This window comes from Phascolarctos cinereus, unplaced genomic scaffold, assembly GCF_003287225.1.
Source record: "Phascolarctos cinereus isolate Bilbo 61053 unplaced genomic scaffold, phaCin_HiC Scaffold_2;HRSCAF=192, whole genome shotgun sequence".
Taxonomy (NCBI): domain Eukaryota; kingdom Metazoa; phylum Chordata; class Mammalia; order Diprotodontia; family Phascolarctidae; genus Phascolarctos; species Phascolarctos cinereus.
In genome coordinates, this window is record NW_027555625.1 from 407,269,702 (window position 1) to 407,285,870 (window position 16,169).

At 39.6% G+C, this 16,169-nt stretch overlaps 1 protein-coding gene across 4 annotated transcripts in view; it reads right to left on the reverse strand.

Annotated features, from left to right (window-relative positions):
* Window positions 1-465: 465 nt before the first annotated feature.
* Window positions 466-16,169, reverse strand: part of FBXW11 (F-box and WD repeat domain containing 11) — an 86,098-nt gene continuing 70,394 nt past the window's right edge. For all 4 annotated transcript variants that reach the window (XM_020992313.2, XM_020992311.2, XM_020992309.2 and 1 more), the window contains 8 exons: window positions 14,119-14,256; window positions 12,784-12,902; window positions 11,380-11,629; window positions 10,306-10,424; window positions 9,003-9,113; window positions 8,268-8,346; window positions 7,123-7,309; window positions 466-3,000 (listed from right to left, as the gene is read on the reverse strand). In XM_020992313.2, coding sequence (XP_020847972.1) covers window positions 7,148-7,309; window positions 8,268-8,346; window positions 9,003-9,113; window positions 10,306-10,424; window positions 11,380-11,629; window positions 12,784-12,902; window positions 14,119-14,256 — 978 coding nt within the window. In that variant the 3' untranslated portion in view covers window positions 466-3,000; window positions 7,123-7,147. The remainder of the gene's footprint in view (window positions 3,001-7,122; window positions 7,310-8,267; window positions 8,347-9,002; window positions 9,114-10,305; window positions 10,425-11,379; window positions 11,630-12,783; window positions 12,903-14,118; window positions 14,257-16,169) is intronic.

Below are 16,169 nucleotides of genomic sequence, written 5' to 3' on the forward strand. Positions count from 1 at the left end.
AAGGTGCCCGTTTCATATTTCATCCCATACCTATAAAGCTCAATATTCTGGGGAAGCAATCTTGCGTATGGAGCAAGGCATCCTTGCCAAGGAGAGGTATGGGCCAGCCTAACCCCGCAGCCCGCAAAGTTCAAGTCAGCTTTCTAGCTAATACTTTTCAACGCATGCAACTGCATCATCAGAGACACAACTCTCCTATGCTGAAAGCACTTGACCTTCAACCTCATTTTACAATGCAGATGTTTTAAAAAAAAATCCATAAGCCTCAGTTGCATGTCACTGAATTATTGATAACATGTTACAGTATTTTTTTTAAACAAATTCCTTAACAGAGTAGTAGAGTAGAGGAGGAATATTTTATTAAGATTATTAGCTTCAAATTAGTATCTGAAGTAACAAATGCATGAAGCCAGATTAGATGTGATGCAGAATGCCTATACTCTTTTTGATGATATTAGTTAGCAATTTTCTGGACAAAGGTCAAACTTTTTTTTTTATTAAGCACATTCCACAGTACAAAGCTTTAGGTCATGAACAATATCTGTACAATTTAACAGTTTCAATAAGCTGTTCAGACACAAACTTATTTCAAACAGATAATTGGCAAACATAATTAATTACAAGTTAGAAGTAGACTATCCCAGTGCTTTGAAACATTAATATAGCAGTAATATACAATTGCTCAATTATGGTTAGCAAAACCAAAATCAGAGTGCAGCCAGGAATTGCTACTATGAATCCCCGAAGTCAGATTCCTTGGGTGCCAAAGACAAAGTCCACTGCTATGGTTTAAGAAGCACAATCCAAAAGTTGTGTGCACGTTCAAACACCATGATCTCCCAAGGAAAATGAGGAGTTTCCATTTTACACATGCATAAAAAAGGACACTGCTCTCTGAGAAACAATCTGCCTTTTTCTTCTGGGCTGCAAGAGCATCTTTTCTCAGCCAGTTTCATATTAAAGCTATAAGATGAAAAGGGTTAAAAGGAAGCCACTTTCACAAACTACTGCCAAGCTTACAAAACTGTGACCTTACTTCTGGATTTTGAGGTTCTATCATCTCAAAGGAAAAAAAATCACTTGTAATATATGGGAGGAAGCTTTAAATGAAGAAAAAAGAAAGAAACTACACAATGATCCCAACACTTTTTCTCGATGCAAAGGATAAAATAATAGCAAAGCAATCTGCCCTTTGGTAGTATCTGTGTGTGCTTTCACTGCGAAGAGGTTTGATCCGCAAGAGGATGCCACTGCTAGCCAAGCTCATTCACTGCATTTCAATATTAATTTATTGGTCCTTTAAATACCACGGACATTCCTGGATTCAAACAAATGTCAAAGGACAAATAAAACATTAACATTGTACATGAAAAAAAGAGCGTTGGCTGACACCTCAGTGCCAATATGAGCTCCACAGACAGTCAATGTGACACGGTCATTCACACCTACTTGAATTTTAGTGCATTTGGAAGCGAAGGGTAACAAAGCAAAATCATTTGTTGAAAGCTGCAGTCACACGAAGCAAACCAAGGGACGACATTGGTGAGTCACCCCTTCCCACAGAAGCATGCCACTAAACACACGGACGGCAAAGCAAAGACAAGGAGGCCTTGCACCCTACGATGGAGGGCCCCAAAGAGGCCTTCTGAGGAAGGAGACATCCAGTAACAGAATACAAAGGCACCACACATACCAGCACATACACCAAGCCCGGGGCTAGGGCCTGAAAACTAGACTGAGTCTAGACCCAGATGGAGACAGGGCAGCCAGCAGAGCCTCCTCTCGGCAGAGCAACTACTGTGATGCAGATAGAGTAACAGTAAAAACAGAAATACATCTGAATTTTGACTCAGGACATCGTTCAATTGTAGAGTCAAGGAAATGCTACCAACAAAACAAAAACAAAACAAAAAACCTAACTTGTAAGTACTTCAGAATACCATTGAGAAAACAAAACCAAAAAAATTTTTTTTAAGGTACGTCTATTGTACATACTGCAGAACAGAAACAAAACATTTTAATTTTTTTAAGCTGAGAAATTACATTTTTAAAACATAGTTCCCATAAAAAAAAAAGCTTATGAATACTGCACGGAGGATTCTAGATAATCCACGTGAACCCCTGGGTGCCAGTCATTGAGAATCTCCCATGGCTAAGTGCTAATACAGTATGCATTAGTGTCTCAGGATCAGGAGGCCCTGACTCCACACACCTTGAGGTTAAACTGTTATGTACATTCTATCTACATGCTGATACAGTATTTTAAATTAGGAGGCGAGCACTCATGTAAAGGTATGACTATATCAAATATGAGTAAAACAGAGGAAAGCAGAAAGAGAGGGTGTTAATAAAAGAAAAGCCAGTGCCGTATTACCAGTTAGCAGATAATATCATCTGGTTTACAATTCTTTAAATTAAAAGAAGTGGAGCAGAAATAAAGTAAAATCCAAAAATATCATTAAACAATCCAGAAATATTTCCAAACATCCAACACACTCCTCATAAAACAAGTTCTCGCAGCAGAATAACTCGTACAGTCAAAAGGAGGATGCCGACTTCTGAAAGGAACAATGTACATTCTGGGCATGTGTTTGGCACCCAAATTTCATCGGAGAAATGTGATGTTCTCTAAGGTCAGACCAAAGTGCAAAGCAATATAAATTAGGCCAAGTCTTTTCTTGAATTTTCATTTACTTCTGCAAAACAGATCGTAAATTCAGTTTATATGAAAAATTTACAGTTGAAGCATTAGGTGTTTTCTTTCATGGCAGGGAAGGACAGGCATTTTCTTATCTACTTGAAGTCGACGTGACAGTCCCCAATGCCTCCAAGGAAACAGTCAGGAGTCAGAGATCGCAAGAAAAACGAGGAGAATGTGGGAGCTGTGCTGCTCTGCCTCTACACAGCATCTAGAACCAATTCCAACTTCAGACTCAGCTGTGAATGAACACCCATGGGCACGTAGTAGCTGTGTAGCCAGCAGTTCAAGACTATGGAACCCTGAAAATAATGAAGAACAGGCGCATGAGATGTCTTGCCACTTACCTTTGCACTGCCCTTCCCCCACCATCACAATACAAAGCCTTCTCTTTTCAGCATGATCTGACTGATCAAATATTCTGGGAAACAGGACTACCAGCACAGTGTATAGAATCTGGACTTGGGTGTCAGGAAAGAAGACCTGAGTTCAAATCCTGCCTCTGACACTTGATAGCTGGTATGACCCTGAGTGGGTCACTTAACCTGTCTGTCTCACTTTTCTCATCTGTAAAAAGGAGATGATAATAATATATTATTATACATTTTATATATTATATTATATCATAATATAAAAGGAGAGGAAGCTGCCTACCTCTCAGGTGAGAATCAAATGAGATAACATTTGCAAAGTACTCGGAAAACCCCAAAGTGCCATATAAATGCTGACTATTTATTCCATATGTGGATAAAATATGCCTGCAATAGAACTGTGGTATTTAATCTTTCTTCAATGATTCAGAAGGTATTTCAACAGCATGAAAGGCCTCAGGTCACACAGAATCACAGAACCCAAGTTAGAAGGGAAACCTCAAAGGTCAGCTACCTAGTCCAACCTGAACCTGATCAGAAATTATCTAAAACCTTCCTGAAGGTGGCTACATATCCAGTCTCCACTGAAGACTTTCAGTGGTGAAGCAGTCCTGAAGCAGTCAATTTCATTCTGGGGTAGCTCTAATTGAGAGGAAGTTTTCATTTTTATAAGCATTAATTACTGTTGCAGAAGTACAGAAATGACAACTTTCAGGGAATTTCTGCTAGCAGAATGCAACATAGCAAGAATTTACTGTATTTTTAAGAAATTTCATTGGAAAAGGCAAAATGGTGTATGGGGAAAGCATTAGACTGGGGGAAAGGAGGCTTGGTCCTGGGTGTGGCTATGGCCTCAGTTCACTGAGCAACCTTGGGCAGTTTGTTGGGCTTCAATTGCTCTGTATGCAAAAGAACAGGGTCAGAATAGATGATCTCTCATGCTTCTTCTACCTCTAAAATTCCCCAATCAATTTTTTTTTAATGTATTGGAATGAGCCTCCTAAAAGTCTAAACGTGTATCTTAATTTCATAGGAAGTTTTAATCCCTTAAATGTATATAAGCCACTTTTTCCTTTAGAAAAATGAGTCTATGATTAAAAAAAAAATTAAACTGAATTCAACTCATTAAATCTTTATTGATCCCATTCATATCTGCTTGGCAAAACTAGCCTTGAAGACCTTGGCCCACACTGATCTCTTTAAAATCCTAAAATTCCTCTAGTCACCACTACGTGATGTGGTGTTTGGTTCTATATGGTCTTGTTCTGATATGTTATATTGGGGGGGAAGATGCTCAGGAACATATAGTGATCCTAGAGACCTGGGAGTTTGGGCTCTGGCACATTAGTAAGTAAGATTACAAAATCATAGTTAATCCACTTAAACTGCTTGGAGCACAGACTTCCTCTTCTGTAAGATGTGGATAAGAATGCTTATACTACCTACTTCCCAGAGCTGTTGTCAAGCGAAATGTTTTATCAACCCTAAAGCGCTAGGGAAATGTGTGCAATTAGAATCAGTATCTTAATAAAGATGTTATGGAATTACATCGTTATGCTGGTTTCTCCATAACCAAAAACTACCATGAAGCTTAGCTTTTCCAGAATCCAGGCAACCATAAAGCCCAAGTAATCAGAATCATTTTACTGTACAATGATGATCAACTTTCATAATGGTGACCTTGACATAGATCCTTGGACACCTCTAACTGTATTTTCATTCTTTCAAATTGATAATGCAACTTATGCTACATATGTCTCAGCAAACCATAATACATACAAGTAACAAGGACATGCTATTCCTCAGGTATTCCAGATGAAAGTAAATTTTGTGTTCCTTTGCTTGGAACTCATGTGAATCACAAATTTAAAGTAGACAACATTTAAGTACCTTACAACTTAAAAGAGGCAAGACACCATTATCCATTAAACCACCTTCCTTAGTATCTGTAAATCTGGAAAGCTGTCTTCAGAATATACCAAAAACATATAGTAATGAAGAAAGATTAAACATTTTTTTAAAATGAAAATAACACAAAATGGAGAAATAAAAACAATAACCCAGGAGTATTTTCTCCCAGAGATAAATAAGTATTAATAAAGAATCTGTGAATAAATCTAATTCCTACATTTCCTGAGCAAAGGTCTTGCTTTACTAAATTTTACCTGGGACACTTTCACTTCTTTAACAGTGAAAGCATCTTTAAGAGTGGGATTTTTCTTGTAGTGCTTAGATCTTAGCATCTTAGCATATCATATGGTAACAATTTTTGTCACGTTACAATAAATGAAAAGAATTCCAAAAAAAAGGCAATAAAATCCTTGTAGCTGACTGCCAGGGCTGTCAAAAGCAATTTGCTTTGAAGAAGCAAACACATTTGGAACCTTGTAAAAGAGGTTCATTGCTTGTATTAGGTCTTTGGGACCCACCACCTGAAAGAGCAGATAACATTTTCCACTGATTTACAGTTTATCGTCATAACAAAACACTATAGGGAGTGATCTTTACAGAGTTGTTTTAAAGACTCCTTGAATGGGGGAAAAAAAACCACACACCCACACACTGTTTCTTCCTACCTGAGATAATCATAGAGAGAAATGATTACCACACCTCAACTTAAAGGAATCCTGTTTGGGACTTTATAAACCAGGAAGCTATTCAGAAACATATTCAATTTGTGACATTTTATTAGAGGAAGGTATTAGAATGAATCAGAAAAAATACTTTTTAAGTCTCAAATTTATTGGAACTTTGTGCGTTCCCAAACTGAGAGCTTTAAGAATATGAGCATATATCAGAAGCTGCAGAAGAGGTGCACTTCCTCCTCTTCTCAGGAACACTCAACATCACAAATGAAGTATCTGAATCACTATTACAATTTGTGTGTACGTGTCCAGGGCTACATGATTCTACTGTTGAGGTTTTTTGACATTTGTGGGGTTCATCTAACCCCATTTGAAGGCAGGCTTCCTAATGTCAGTGAAGAATCTTGTCTTCTCCCTTCATCACTCTCCACAGCGTCTAAGTATAGAGTCCTATTCAGTAAATACTGAGTATGATGAAAACCGACTTTCAGTTAGTCTAGGGTGAACTATAATCAATTTGTCCAATGAGAGGAGATTATAAAGAAAGAATAGTTCCCATTAAAGATGCTCAGTCTCCCAGAAGTAGAGTGTCATAAAGCTAGACCGTGTGTTTGGCTCTGATGACACAAAATGTGCATTCAAAGAAACCTACCAGTTATGAAAGCATTCTCCCATTTCCTCTTTTTGGTGTTGACAAGGAGCAGAGAACTCTACTCTGTATGGTTATCTATTAGCATTGGACTTTTCTTCTTTTTTTTTTTCAAACAAGGCATGAAGGAGAATGACTTATGACTGCTGCTCCCACACTCTCCAAAGAGAACTTCAGAGACCGGGCTCCGGAAGACTTTGGGAATTCACCATCTGGGGCCAGGCTGTCCCGATTGGTGAAAACTTAACCATATCAAGCCTGCCAGAACCCTAACCACACTCTTTTACCCCGAGTACTTTCCAACCCATACATCCTCCCATCCCCCTCACTTCCCACCACTTCCTCTGCAGCATATAATCAAGTCAATATCACCATTGCTTTTGGAAAGAGAGTGGCAATTTGAATTGGAGCCCTCTGACTCCACTCAAAATCTCTCTGACTTTCCAGATGAAATATATAGGGGAATACACACACACACACACACACACACACACACAGAGTATCCCACTATTTGAATATAAACTCCTTGAGGGTAGGGCTGGCCTGCTTTTGTGTTTGTAAATCCAGCACAATACACAGGCTAAATAAATATATTCAGTCAAAGGGGTAGGAAGGAAAGACACAAGGAAGACTCAATGAAGAATCCAAAGGGCTTTGATCGCCTACGTTCTTGAGTCCTCTAAAAGTGATCAAAAGCATTTAAAGAAGATGACCTGATAATGGTGACTCAACATCAAATATGAAGCATCTGAATCACTACCATCTAACAGCAAACAGCAAACACACAACTGGGAAGAGCAAACACACAAAAAGGTGTACCTGATGTGGGTAAAAGTGCAGACTGTTATCTGGAGATGTAAGTGTATGTTCTAGAGGGAGAACGAGTCTCGTTCTGGGCACTGGGGGGCACATTTAGGAAATCCCAAATCAGAATAGTGTCATCATGGGAGCTACTGATGATCTGAAATTCATCAAACTGCAGCCGAAACACCCGTCCAGAATGTTCCTGCAAAACCAAACAGGTTCGTTAATGAAGTGAGATCTGCCCCATGCCACGAATGGAAGACCTCAACTTTTTTGGAATTCTCCACACCGTCGCTTTTAGCACGAGGACACGTGGCTGCTGTTTTTGGTAGTTTCCTGGCAAGTTTTCTACAGCACGTTACTCACAATGCAGAATTGGCTGTCTACGGGGAGCAAGGACTTCCCTGTCACCGAGCCTCGGGGTAAAGAACCCCACAGACAGGATTAATGATTTGATAAGAACTGGACCTCCCAGCTACCAGATTCTGTAGCTAAGTCACTTCCCCTTTTTTTAGGACCTGGTTTCCTAATATGTAAGTGAGGATATCAGACTAGATGAGGGCTTCTTAAAATGGGGTCAGTGGAGGTCCATGGAGGATTTTTATCTTTATTTCAAAATAAATAGTTTCCTTTATAATCCTAAAGGTTTTATTGTATTCATTTAAAACTACCATTCCGAGAAGGGATCCCTAGGCTTCTCTAAGGCTTCCTTTGACTGCCAAAGGACCCATGACACAAAACTGGGTAAGAACTTTACTGTAGAAGCCATCAGTTGAATACTTTGTTCTCCATCCCAAGAGCACATTTCTTCAGTCTATTCCATAGCTTTATATTTGTGCCCTACATTTTTAGGTGTTTTGGAAACCTTCCTTTTTGGAAATAGGCATTCCTACTTTTAAATGACCAGAAGACGGCCCCAAGTTCAAAGAAACATTTATGGTTATTCAGTTCCAAATCCAGGGTCAATATACTTTTGGAAAAAGGCTTACTAGAACAGAGATATCAAGTTCTCTCTAATTTGGGTTAACAAAACACATTCATTTGAAGGTACTTATTAAGGCACAAAAGATTTAAGAATTTTAACCTGTGATGTAAATTCACCTGCAAACAGACACATTTCTGCATATGGCCTCAATACAAAGAAGTGAAAAAATACATACCACCAATGTACGCAAACATAATGTGCTTGCTGGTGCCCGGGGGTCAAGAGCAGCTTGCAAATCCCAAACCTTAATTTTTCTATAACACAAAAATAATGTGAATTAAGATTTTACTGAGTGGAAAAGAAACACAGTAAAATGAGAGGAAATAGAAAACCTGATTTTGGTTCAATGCTCATTCTTTCTGCTTAAAAAAAGTGGAGTTTATAGTGTCTGCTTTCTAATTTTCAAAGCTGAAGGTAAATGTGCATTTTGCCTTATGTATGAACTTAATACATTTTACTTTGGATGCATGTCTTATTTCTCCATCTTGCTCTTCCTCCCCCCCTACACCCCCCAATTAAGCTCACTGAAGATCATCCTTATTTTACCATCAGAACAGTGATTGGCACACTCCGTGTGTAGATATAAATCTTCTGAATTTTACTGAAGGAAGCATCATGATCTTTTTCTCTTGGCCACCCTACATTTTACCCAGAAGAGGATGGACTATAGACATGACATTCAGTAGCAACAGTTGCCTTATAAGTCAATGGATAGCTAGGTCTAATTTAGGCTCTACAGGCTCTAATGATGTTACTCTGCCACCCACAGGCCCTCTGGACAGAGAAATGTTATTGGGGTGTAAGGAAGAAAAATGACTACCCAGGAACTTCTACTTCCTATATTTCTTATAGTTATAAGGTCACCACTGATGTGATTTTAACAATGCAGTCGTTTGTTTTAAACACATACCCATCATAGGCTCCACTCACAATCCTTTTGTTATCAAATCTGATGCACCGGACTAATTCTTCATGTCCTTCTAAAACCCTCAGACATGCACCGCACTCAATGTCCCACAGCCTTAAAGAAAATAGAGCATCGTCACGCAAAGGATGCATGTTGCACTGGAATCCTCTGCCTCGTCATCTTGTGATACATGATTCCAACATACAGAGTATTCTTGTGGAATGTTTTAATTATGAGAATTTGTGTTACACTTGATTCTTCACTATTCTCATTATTTCTTTCTTAGTTGTTGGTAAGAGAATGTGGTCAGATATATTCCTGGCGAATTCTGGGTGGGAAGGGAAAGGCCTGCCCAAAGGGGTGGATCAGGGATCCCTCACGCCAACCCATATTCTGACGCCACAAAGTGAAAATTGCTCCTTCTCCCTTTCTGCCCTCCTTAGGGGATACCAAACACTGCCATCTAGCCAGGGGGGTTAGCCCATTCCCCAGAGGCTCCACAGGGGCTCAGTGACGACTAGATGCAACACGGAATGGTTTCCACATGCCTGATGAGGTCTGCGAGTGAGGCTGAGATTATTGTCTTTTCCTTGACCTGGACTAAGGAATTAAGTTTGTTTCCCAATCATTGAGAGATGTCTATGAGTTATATAATGACTTGGGAGATTTAAATGCAGTGGATAAATCAATCCCACTATTTTTAATCTGATTTCCCTAGCAAATATTGTTGTTAAGAGGATTTTTTATTAAATATTCTTCTAGCTTATATATTACTGATTTTCTAGGCTATTTTTAAAAAATACAGACTGACTCAAATAACAACTAAAAAAAAAAAAAGAAAAAAATATTAGACCAAGAATATGGAACATGGCTCCATTGGTCAACTCTAGAGTAACCTTGTCACATTACTAGTCCAAACAAAAGTTCTTAGCATTCTTAACATGCAGCAGTTTCTCTGATCTATTCTGAACAAGCAACAGCTCAGCACTGACTAATCAGAGGTCAAGAGTACTAACAAAACTAAGGCAGCCACAAGGACGACACTCTAACATTTATCTACCACCGACGACAGCGAGCATCCCATCCACAATGAAAATCACCGTCCCAAGATTCAACCTTTAAGTCAAAGTGACAGAATTTTAGAATCTGTTGTAAATCAAAAAGGTTCACAGGAGACTCAAAGCAATCTTTAAAAACCTAAATATAACCTTTATTTCTCCTGCAAATCTTGAAACATTTGGGGTATAAATCCCAAGTTACCATTATTCATGTAAAACTATGAACACAGAGAATCATTTCCACTCACCTAATGGTATTGTCTGAGGACCCACTTACAACTAGTCGATCCCTATACTGAAGGCAGGCAATGCCACGCTTGTGCCCATTCAGAGTACGCACAAATTCACAGGTACTTGTGCTCCAGACCTGCGGGATAAATTAAAACTTCCATAGCACCTAAAATTACAGGTTCGAAGAACATTCGGTTATAAACCATAATCTAAAAACCTAAAACATTGGAAGCCTGGAGGATAAGCTGGATGTAAGGAATGCTTTTTTGCCTGACAGGGATAAAATGCTGGCGTGGCTTACAAAGGGAAGCTGTGGAATCTCCATCCCCAGAGATCTTGAGGAGAACAAACAAGGAGCGTTCATCATCCAGGAGGGTTCAGACACTCGCTTGCCTCAAGGCAAGGATCCCTTCCAGCCCCGGGATTCTCATGTCTTTCCTCCAAAGGCTTACTGACCGCAGATGTACGTGGCTCTTTTTTTTAAGTGTGGGCCCCACCCGTTCTCAATGACCCATACCCTATTTATGTAGGATAATTTCTAATTTATTAAGTCATTTGCATAAACATTCAAATAATAAAGTACTTAAGCTGAAGAGAAATGACGAGGGACACAAAGTAACCAAGCTGCCCAAGGCCACTTGACTTGTTCCACATTCCATCATTTACTCAGCTAAGTGTTTACAGCCCTGTTAGATTCTTTGACTTTCTCACGTATGAATGTATCTATATTATGTACCTCCTTGTGTGTCTACATCTTTGTGTCCATGCATTTGGCATTTGGGTACATGCATATATACAAAATCTCTCTCACATACACACACCCCCCACAATACCCCACCAACAGGACACATTTTCAACAGGTACTGAAAGGTTGCTTATGTCACACCTTTTCATTCCTCTTGCCTGTGACTCTAAGAGCTCAGAGGGTGAAATGACCAGAAGGGGGCACTCTGAGGATACTGAAAGAGGTTTTCTCTGCGTGCTGCCAATTCTACCGCAGCATGAAATCCACTCACATTCCCTGTGTCCTGAGCTCCTGAACAGTAAATGCCTAAAGGTAAATCGAGATTTCCCCCCGGCCCCAAACTTACTTTAATGGTCCTGTCACCAGAAGCAGAGACGATATACTTGTCATCAAAGTCAACCACGTTAACTGCTGCTCGGTGGCCAACCAGTACGCGTCGAAGCGTGATGTCGGTGGGTGAGGCCATGTCCCACACAGCAATGGACCTGTCCTTGGAACAGGTCACCATTAAGCCATTGCTGAAGCGCAGGTGAAGGACTGCTTCATTGTGGTGGATCAGTGTATTCAAAACTTCTCCTGTGTTCACATCCCACACTCTAAAGGGAGAGAAAAGCAGGATGCCGAGTGAAACTTGTGACAAATGATTTTTCTTCGTGCTGCAGACCTATCTCAGTAGCAGCAAATGCAGGCATACACAAGTAGTTTCTATTTTTAAAAGCTGTACTGATGTCTTTTGTTTTTATATCACATTCATTTCCCCAAATCCTTACTACCCCCATTTCCTAAAATGCCCCTATCTCCCTCATTAAGGAGGGGGAAAAAATGCTGAATAAAATTAACAGACATAGTGACTAAATGTGACAGCATACATCAGTAGGGGGACTGCTTGCTGATGGCTCAAAGATTTGTCTGGGCACCTGGATACTCAAATTTAAAACAAGTGACAACAAGCAACTTTCAAATTTGCCAGAATTCTAAAGAACTGTTGAAATTAGGAAGATAGAAAAGAAGGTGGGAAGCAGGTGATTGCTTCAGGTATAAAGTTTTTTTAAATCACAAAGACATGTTTCATCTTACTGGGTTTCCTCAAAGTTACAATTTACCTTTTGAAATCCAGAGGTCCCCTATGCCATTTTAATCCCAACATCTTATCCCCCCAACACTCCTGGCACCCCAGTGCTCAGCAACCCATCTGCATGCCTCCCAGTCATCTTTCTGATTAACTAGAGTTGGTACGGTGTGTCCATAGGATTATTTTTAAATCTGAAAGGAACCTAAAAATCACACAGCCATTTTAAAGATGAGGAAATCAAGTCCTACAGAAAGGAAGTGACTTTCCCAAGGTCACACAACTGTGACAGACTTAACACTCAAACCCAGCATTTTACGATTCTAAATCCGGTATGTGCTTTCCAATGCAGCATGCTGTCTTCCCAAGCCATCTCTTCCTATAATTGCCTCCCTGACTCCAGGGGCCCAGGCCACAGGCCAGACCAGTAACGGAAGTATCAGGCAGTAGTTGGTATAGTTGAAAGCATGAGAAAGACCAGGTCAGATTCTTGGTAGGGTCAAGAGAAAGAAAGGGCCCTCCAGAGCCACATGGAGAAGGAAAGCAACAGGGTGGCTGACAGACAACAGGAGCAGCAGGAGAGAGCAGCCCCGAGGCCAGCCCCAAAAAGGAGGAGGAAGGGAGCAAGACAGCTCTTCAGATACGCTGGCCGGCTCAGCTATGTGACCTCGCTGTGCTCACCTCACTGTGGAGTCTGAGGAACCAGTTACAATAACCCTCTCGTCATACTGCAGACACAGGACCGAACCTGTGTGTCCGGTTAGTATTTTCAAACATTCCAAACTGGTTTTGTCCCAAATCTGCTGAGACACAAGGGCGACCACGCAAAATGTTAGTAAATCACTCTCTTGACCACGCGATTGCTTCTCTTAGCTTGATCTTCTAAACCACGAGACAGATAAACACTCGTACTGCCTTATCAGTTAAGAAAAGGCAGGAAGGAGAGGCGTATGACGATAGTTCAAAGAGCATTGTTGACTTTTTGCCAGCTCACTAGCAGTCCAGGCTTTCCCTCTAAAGCATCTGTGCCCCTTGCCTTCTTAACTCTTGTACTGACACCAAAGTGAGGGGAGATAAGAAGGTATCTAGCCACTTATGTGATTCTAAGGTAGAGGCGAAATCTTTATAAGGAAATGCCCAGTGAGCAGCAAAGTCAAATTTTTAATTCAGAGAAATCATGAATATTAAAGAAAAGATTGTTGTTATTAGCATTCAAGAGGAAATACAATTTGCTAATTGCAAAATTATTTTTACACAGTCATTATATATTGCATATCTCTGACAAAAAATTATAGAAGGCTTTAAAATTCAAAAGAATTAAACTACTTCTTCAGTCTATAATTCAGACTGGTCTCTCCAGATACATGGAAATCAAGAGATTTTTTTCTTTATTTGACCACAGTTAAAGAACCCACAAAAAAAAATATGTTGAATGTTCTGTTAAACATGGAGAACGAAGCTTCCAAAAAGACAACCCCAAGTCTGACCTCTAGGATACTGAACACAAAATAAGATAGGAATTAGGTCAAAGCTATACCAGGGAAATACATGTTAATGCCACAGTTTTATGTACTTAAAAATGAATTGAAATTCTACAGCTAAGTTAAACATTATTTTCCAGCATTACTTGGGTACTTCTTACAAACTGCAAATGCTAATGACATTTTGGCAGAACTGGCAATTAATTCAGTGAATCATTCCAAGAGCAATTTATGCTTACTAATAGTTTGACAAAAAAAAGGTTAAACCTGGCATTTTCTTTGTATTTGACAATGAAGTTTGAAACTCTCACTGTGTGTCTGTGTCTCTGTCTTTGGAGGTGAGAGGGCAAGGTAACAGAAAGACCAGGATATGTAAAAGAAAAATATCAGTATGCGGTTCTGGTCCAGCCAGATAAAAGGCTGCCAGAGATAAGGAGGGCAGATACGTTAAGTCATCTAGACCAGACAGAAAAAGTGTCATCACAGATGATAACAAATCAATAACTACAATTTTAAAAAGAGCCAATTCACTCACCTTAATAGAGTTATCCCGTAAGCCACTGATAATCTTTTCGTCGTCATACTGTAAACAGTAGACACCTTTACTGTTTTCTGAGCGGCACTGAATTCTCTGCAAGTTATGTCTCCCACACCTCCAATTAGATTCTATAGTCTAGGACAAAGAGGGTAAGAGATTTTTTTATGAGTGAAAAAAGTATTCAGTTTAGGTCCAGAATTTTACCCCACTTCCAGAAATGTCAAACCATGGATCTCCATGTTGCAGATATAACTATCTATGAGAAACTCATGCAGTTATTCTCCTCCATTTTTTGCTTAGCAAGCAACTATCAAAAGATTTTTGATGGGTCTTCATTTTCTAGCTGAGAAAAAATGGCCCTGAGAATCCAATACAATTAAAAGAATCTTCTTTCCACCCATAGTATGTATGTGTATATGAATACAAACACACACACACACACACACACACACACACACACACACACTTTTAAATGAAATAGGTATCTTTGACTGCCTAGCAGCTAATAAAGTATGATAAAAGACTCAAATATATCCAACATGCATTTGAGTGTATGGAACTACTTTATGTTGATAGGTATAAGGTCCTTGCCTTTGAGGAAACTGCACCTTACTTGAGGAAACAGGATATGTGGAAGAAATATAAGTAGTGATACCAGATGGCTTGTGATAAATGGAGCTTAATCTACAGGCAACTGGGAACCACAGGTTTTTGAGAAGGGTAGTGATACCTGCAAAACCATTAATTTATAAGGGATGTTTTTTGAGGATCAAAGAGCATGAAAAGCTGTTCTCCTAAGAAAACCTAAGTCTAGTCCACTAGGACTTGAAATTCAGGGTCTATAAACAAGAACTAAAGCTCTGAAATAAGGCTATTGCTGAAAGGGTTATTTATTTTCAATTGCAGTGGCTTAACTGTGTTAATTATTGTGTGCTGGGGTAGGGATGTACTGCACAAGCTGAAGCCTCTTCCAAATGAGGCACCACCAACACTCTCAATATCGGGAGATATACCAGAAAGCACTGAATTAGTAGCTTTGTTGTTTATGGCCAGTCTGCAGCTACTCATATTTTACAAGCCACAGAGAAGTGTTCTTCCAAACACTGAAACCAATCCCTGCACTTGAGAGAGGGCTTACCAGCAAGGAGCAGATAAAAGGATGGAATGCAGTAAGAGGTCAAGATGAGGAAACTAAGCAAATTCCTATGTTCTCCTGAGTCAAAGCATCAAAGAACAATTTCATTATTTCAAGTGATTTCTCAGAATACCCTATACACTCACATGCAAATCTAAGCATAAACGTACTCCTAGAGCTAAGTTGAAATGATTTATTACATTACTTGCTGTTTGGGACTCTCCCCATCTCTGCTACCCTCCATTAGTGCAGAAAATTGAGCGTTGACCAGATAAACAATTTCTATGTGGGCCGAAGCCATAAATAATTTTACAAACTAAAAACCAGTACTTAGAGATGGTGGAGACAGGTGTGATAAATAATAAATCCTATGTCTGGCATTCATAGCAGAAGGGTTGCTGTATTCTAACCCAGCTGCCCTCCAAAGGGTTCCTAGCAAGGCCCCTGAAGTTCCCAGCACCATGAGGGCATTAAGCCACCAATGACTATGGATGTGTAATTTCTTTCTGTCACCAAGCCATCTTTAAAGGAACAGATCCCTACAAGACCTCACACACAATGAGCTCAAGTAAAAGAAAGAACAATTAATGGGAGAGGAAAGGAATGGAGAGAAATTTTTAAATAGCTCAAAGCTGAACAAAAGGAAGACCACCTTGTCTGTAAGGATGGTATGGGGCCTCAATGTCCAAGGTTTTCAAGAAGGGAACAGACAAGCAATCAACTGTCCTAGATAGCTGTCAGTACTACCAGCACAGCAGGTTAGAGAACAGCCATGCCAACTTTGGAACATCACAAGGTGGACAGATTTCTAAAATTGTTTAAAAAAAAAAAAGATAGCCATTCTTCGCTCCCTGGATCCTAATCAGAGTATGGGTTGTTTCCTCTAAGTATTATTATTAAGGATCTTCGACTC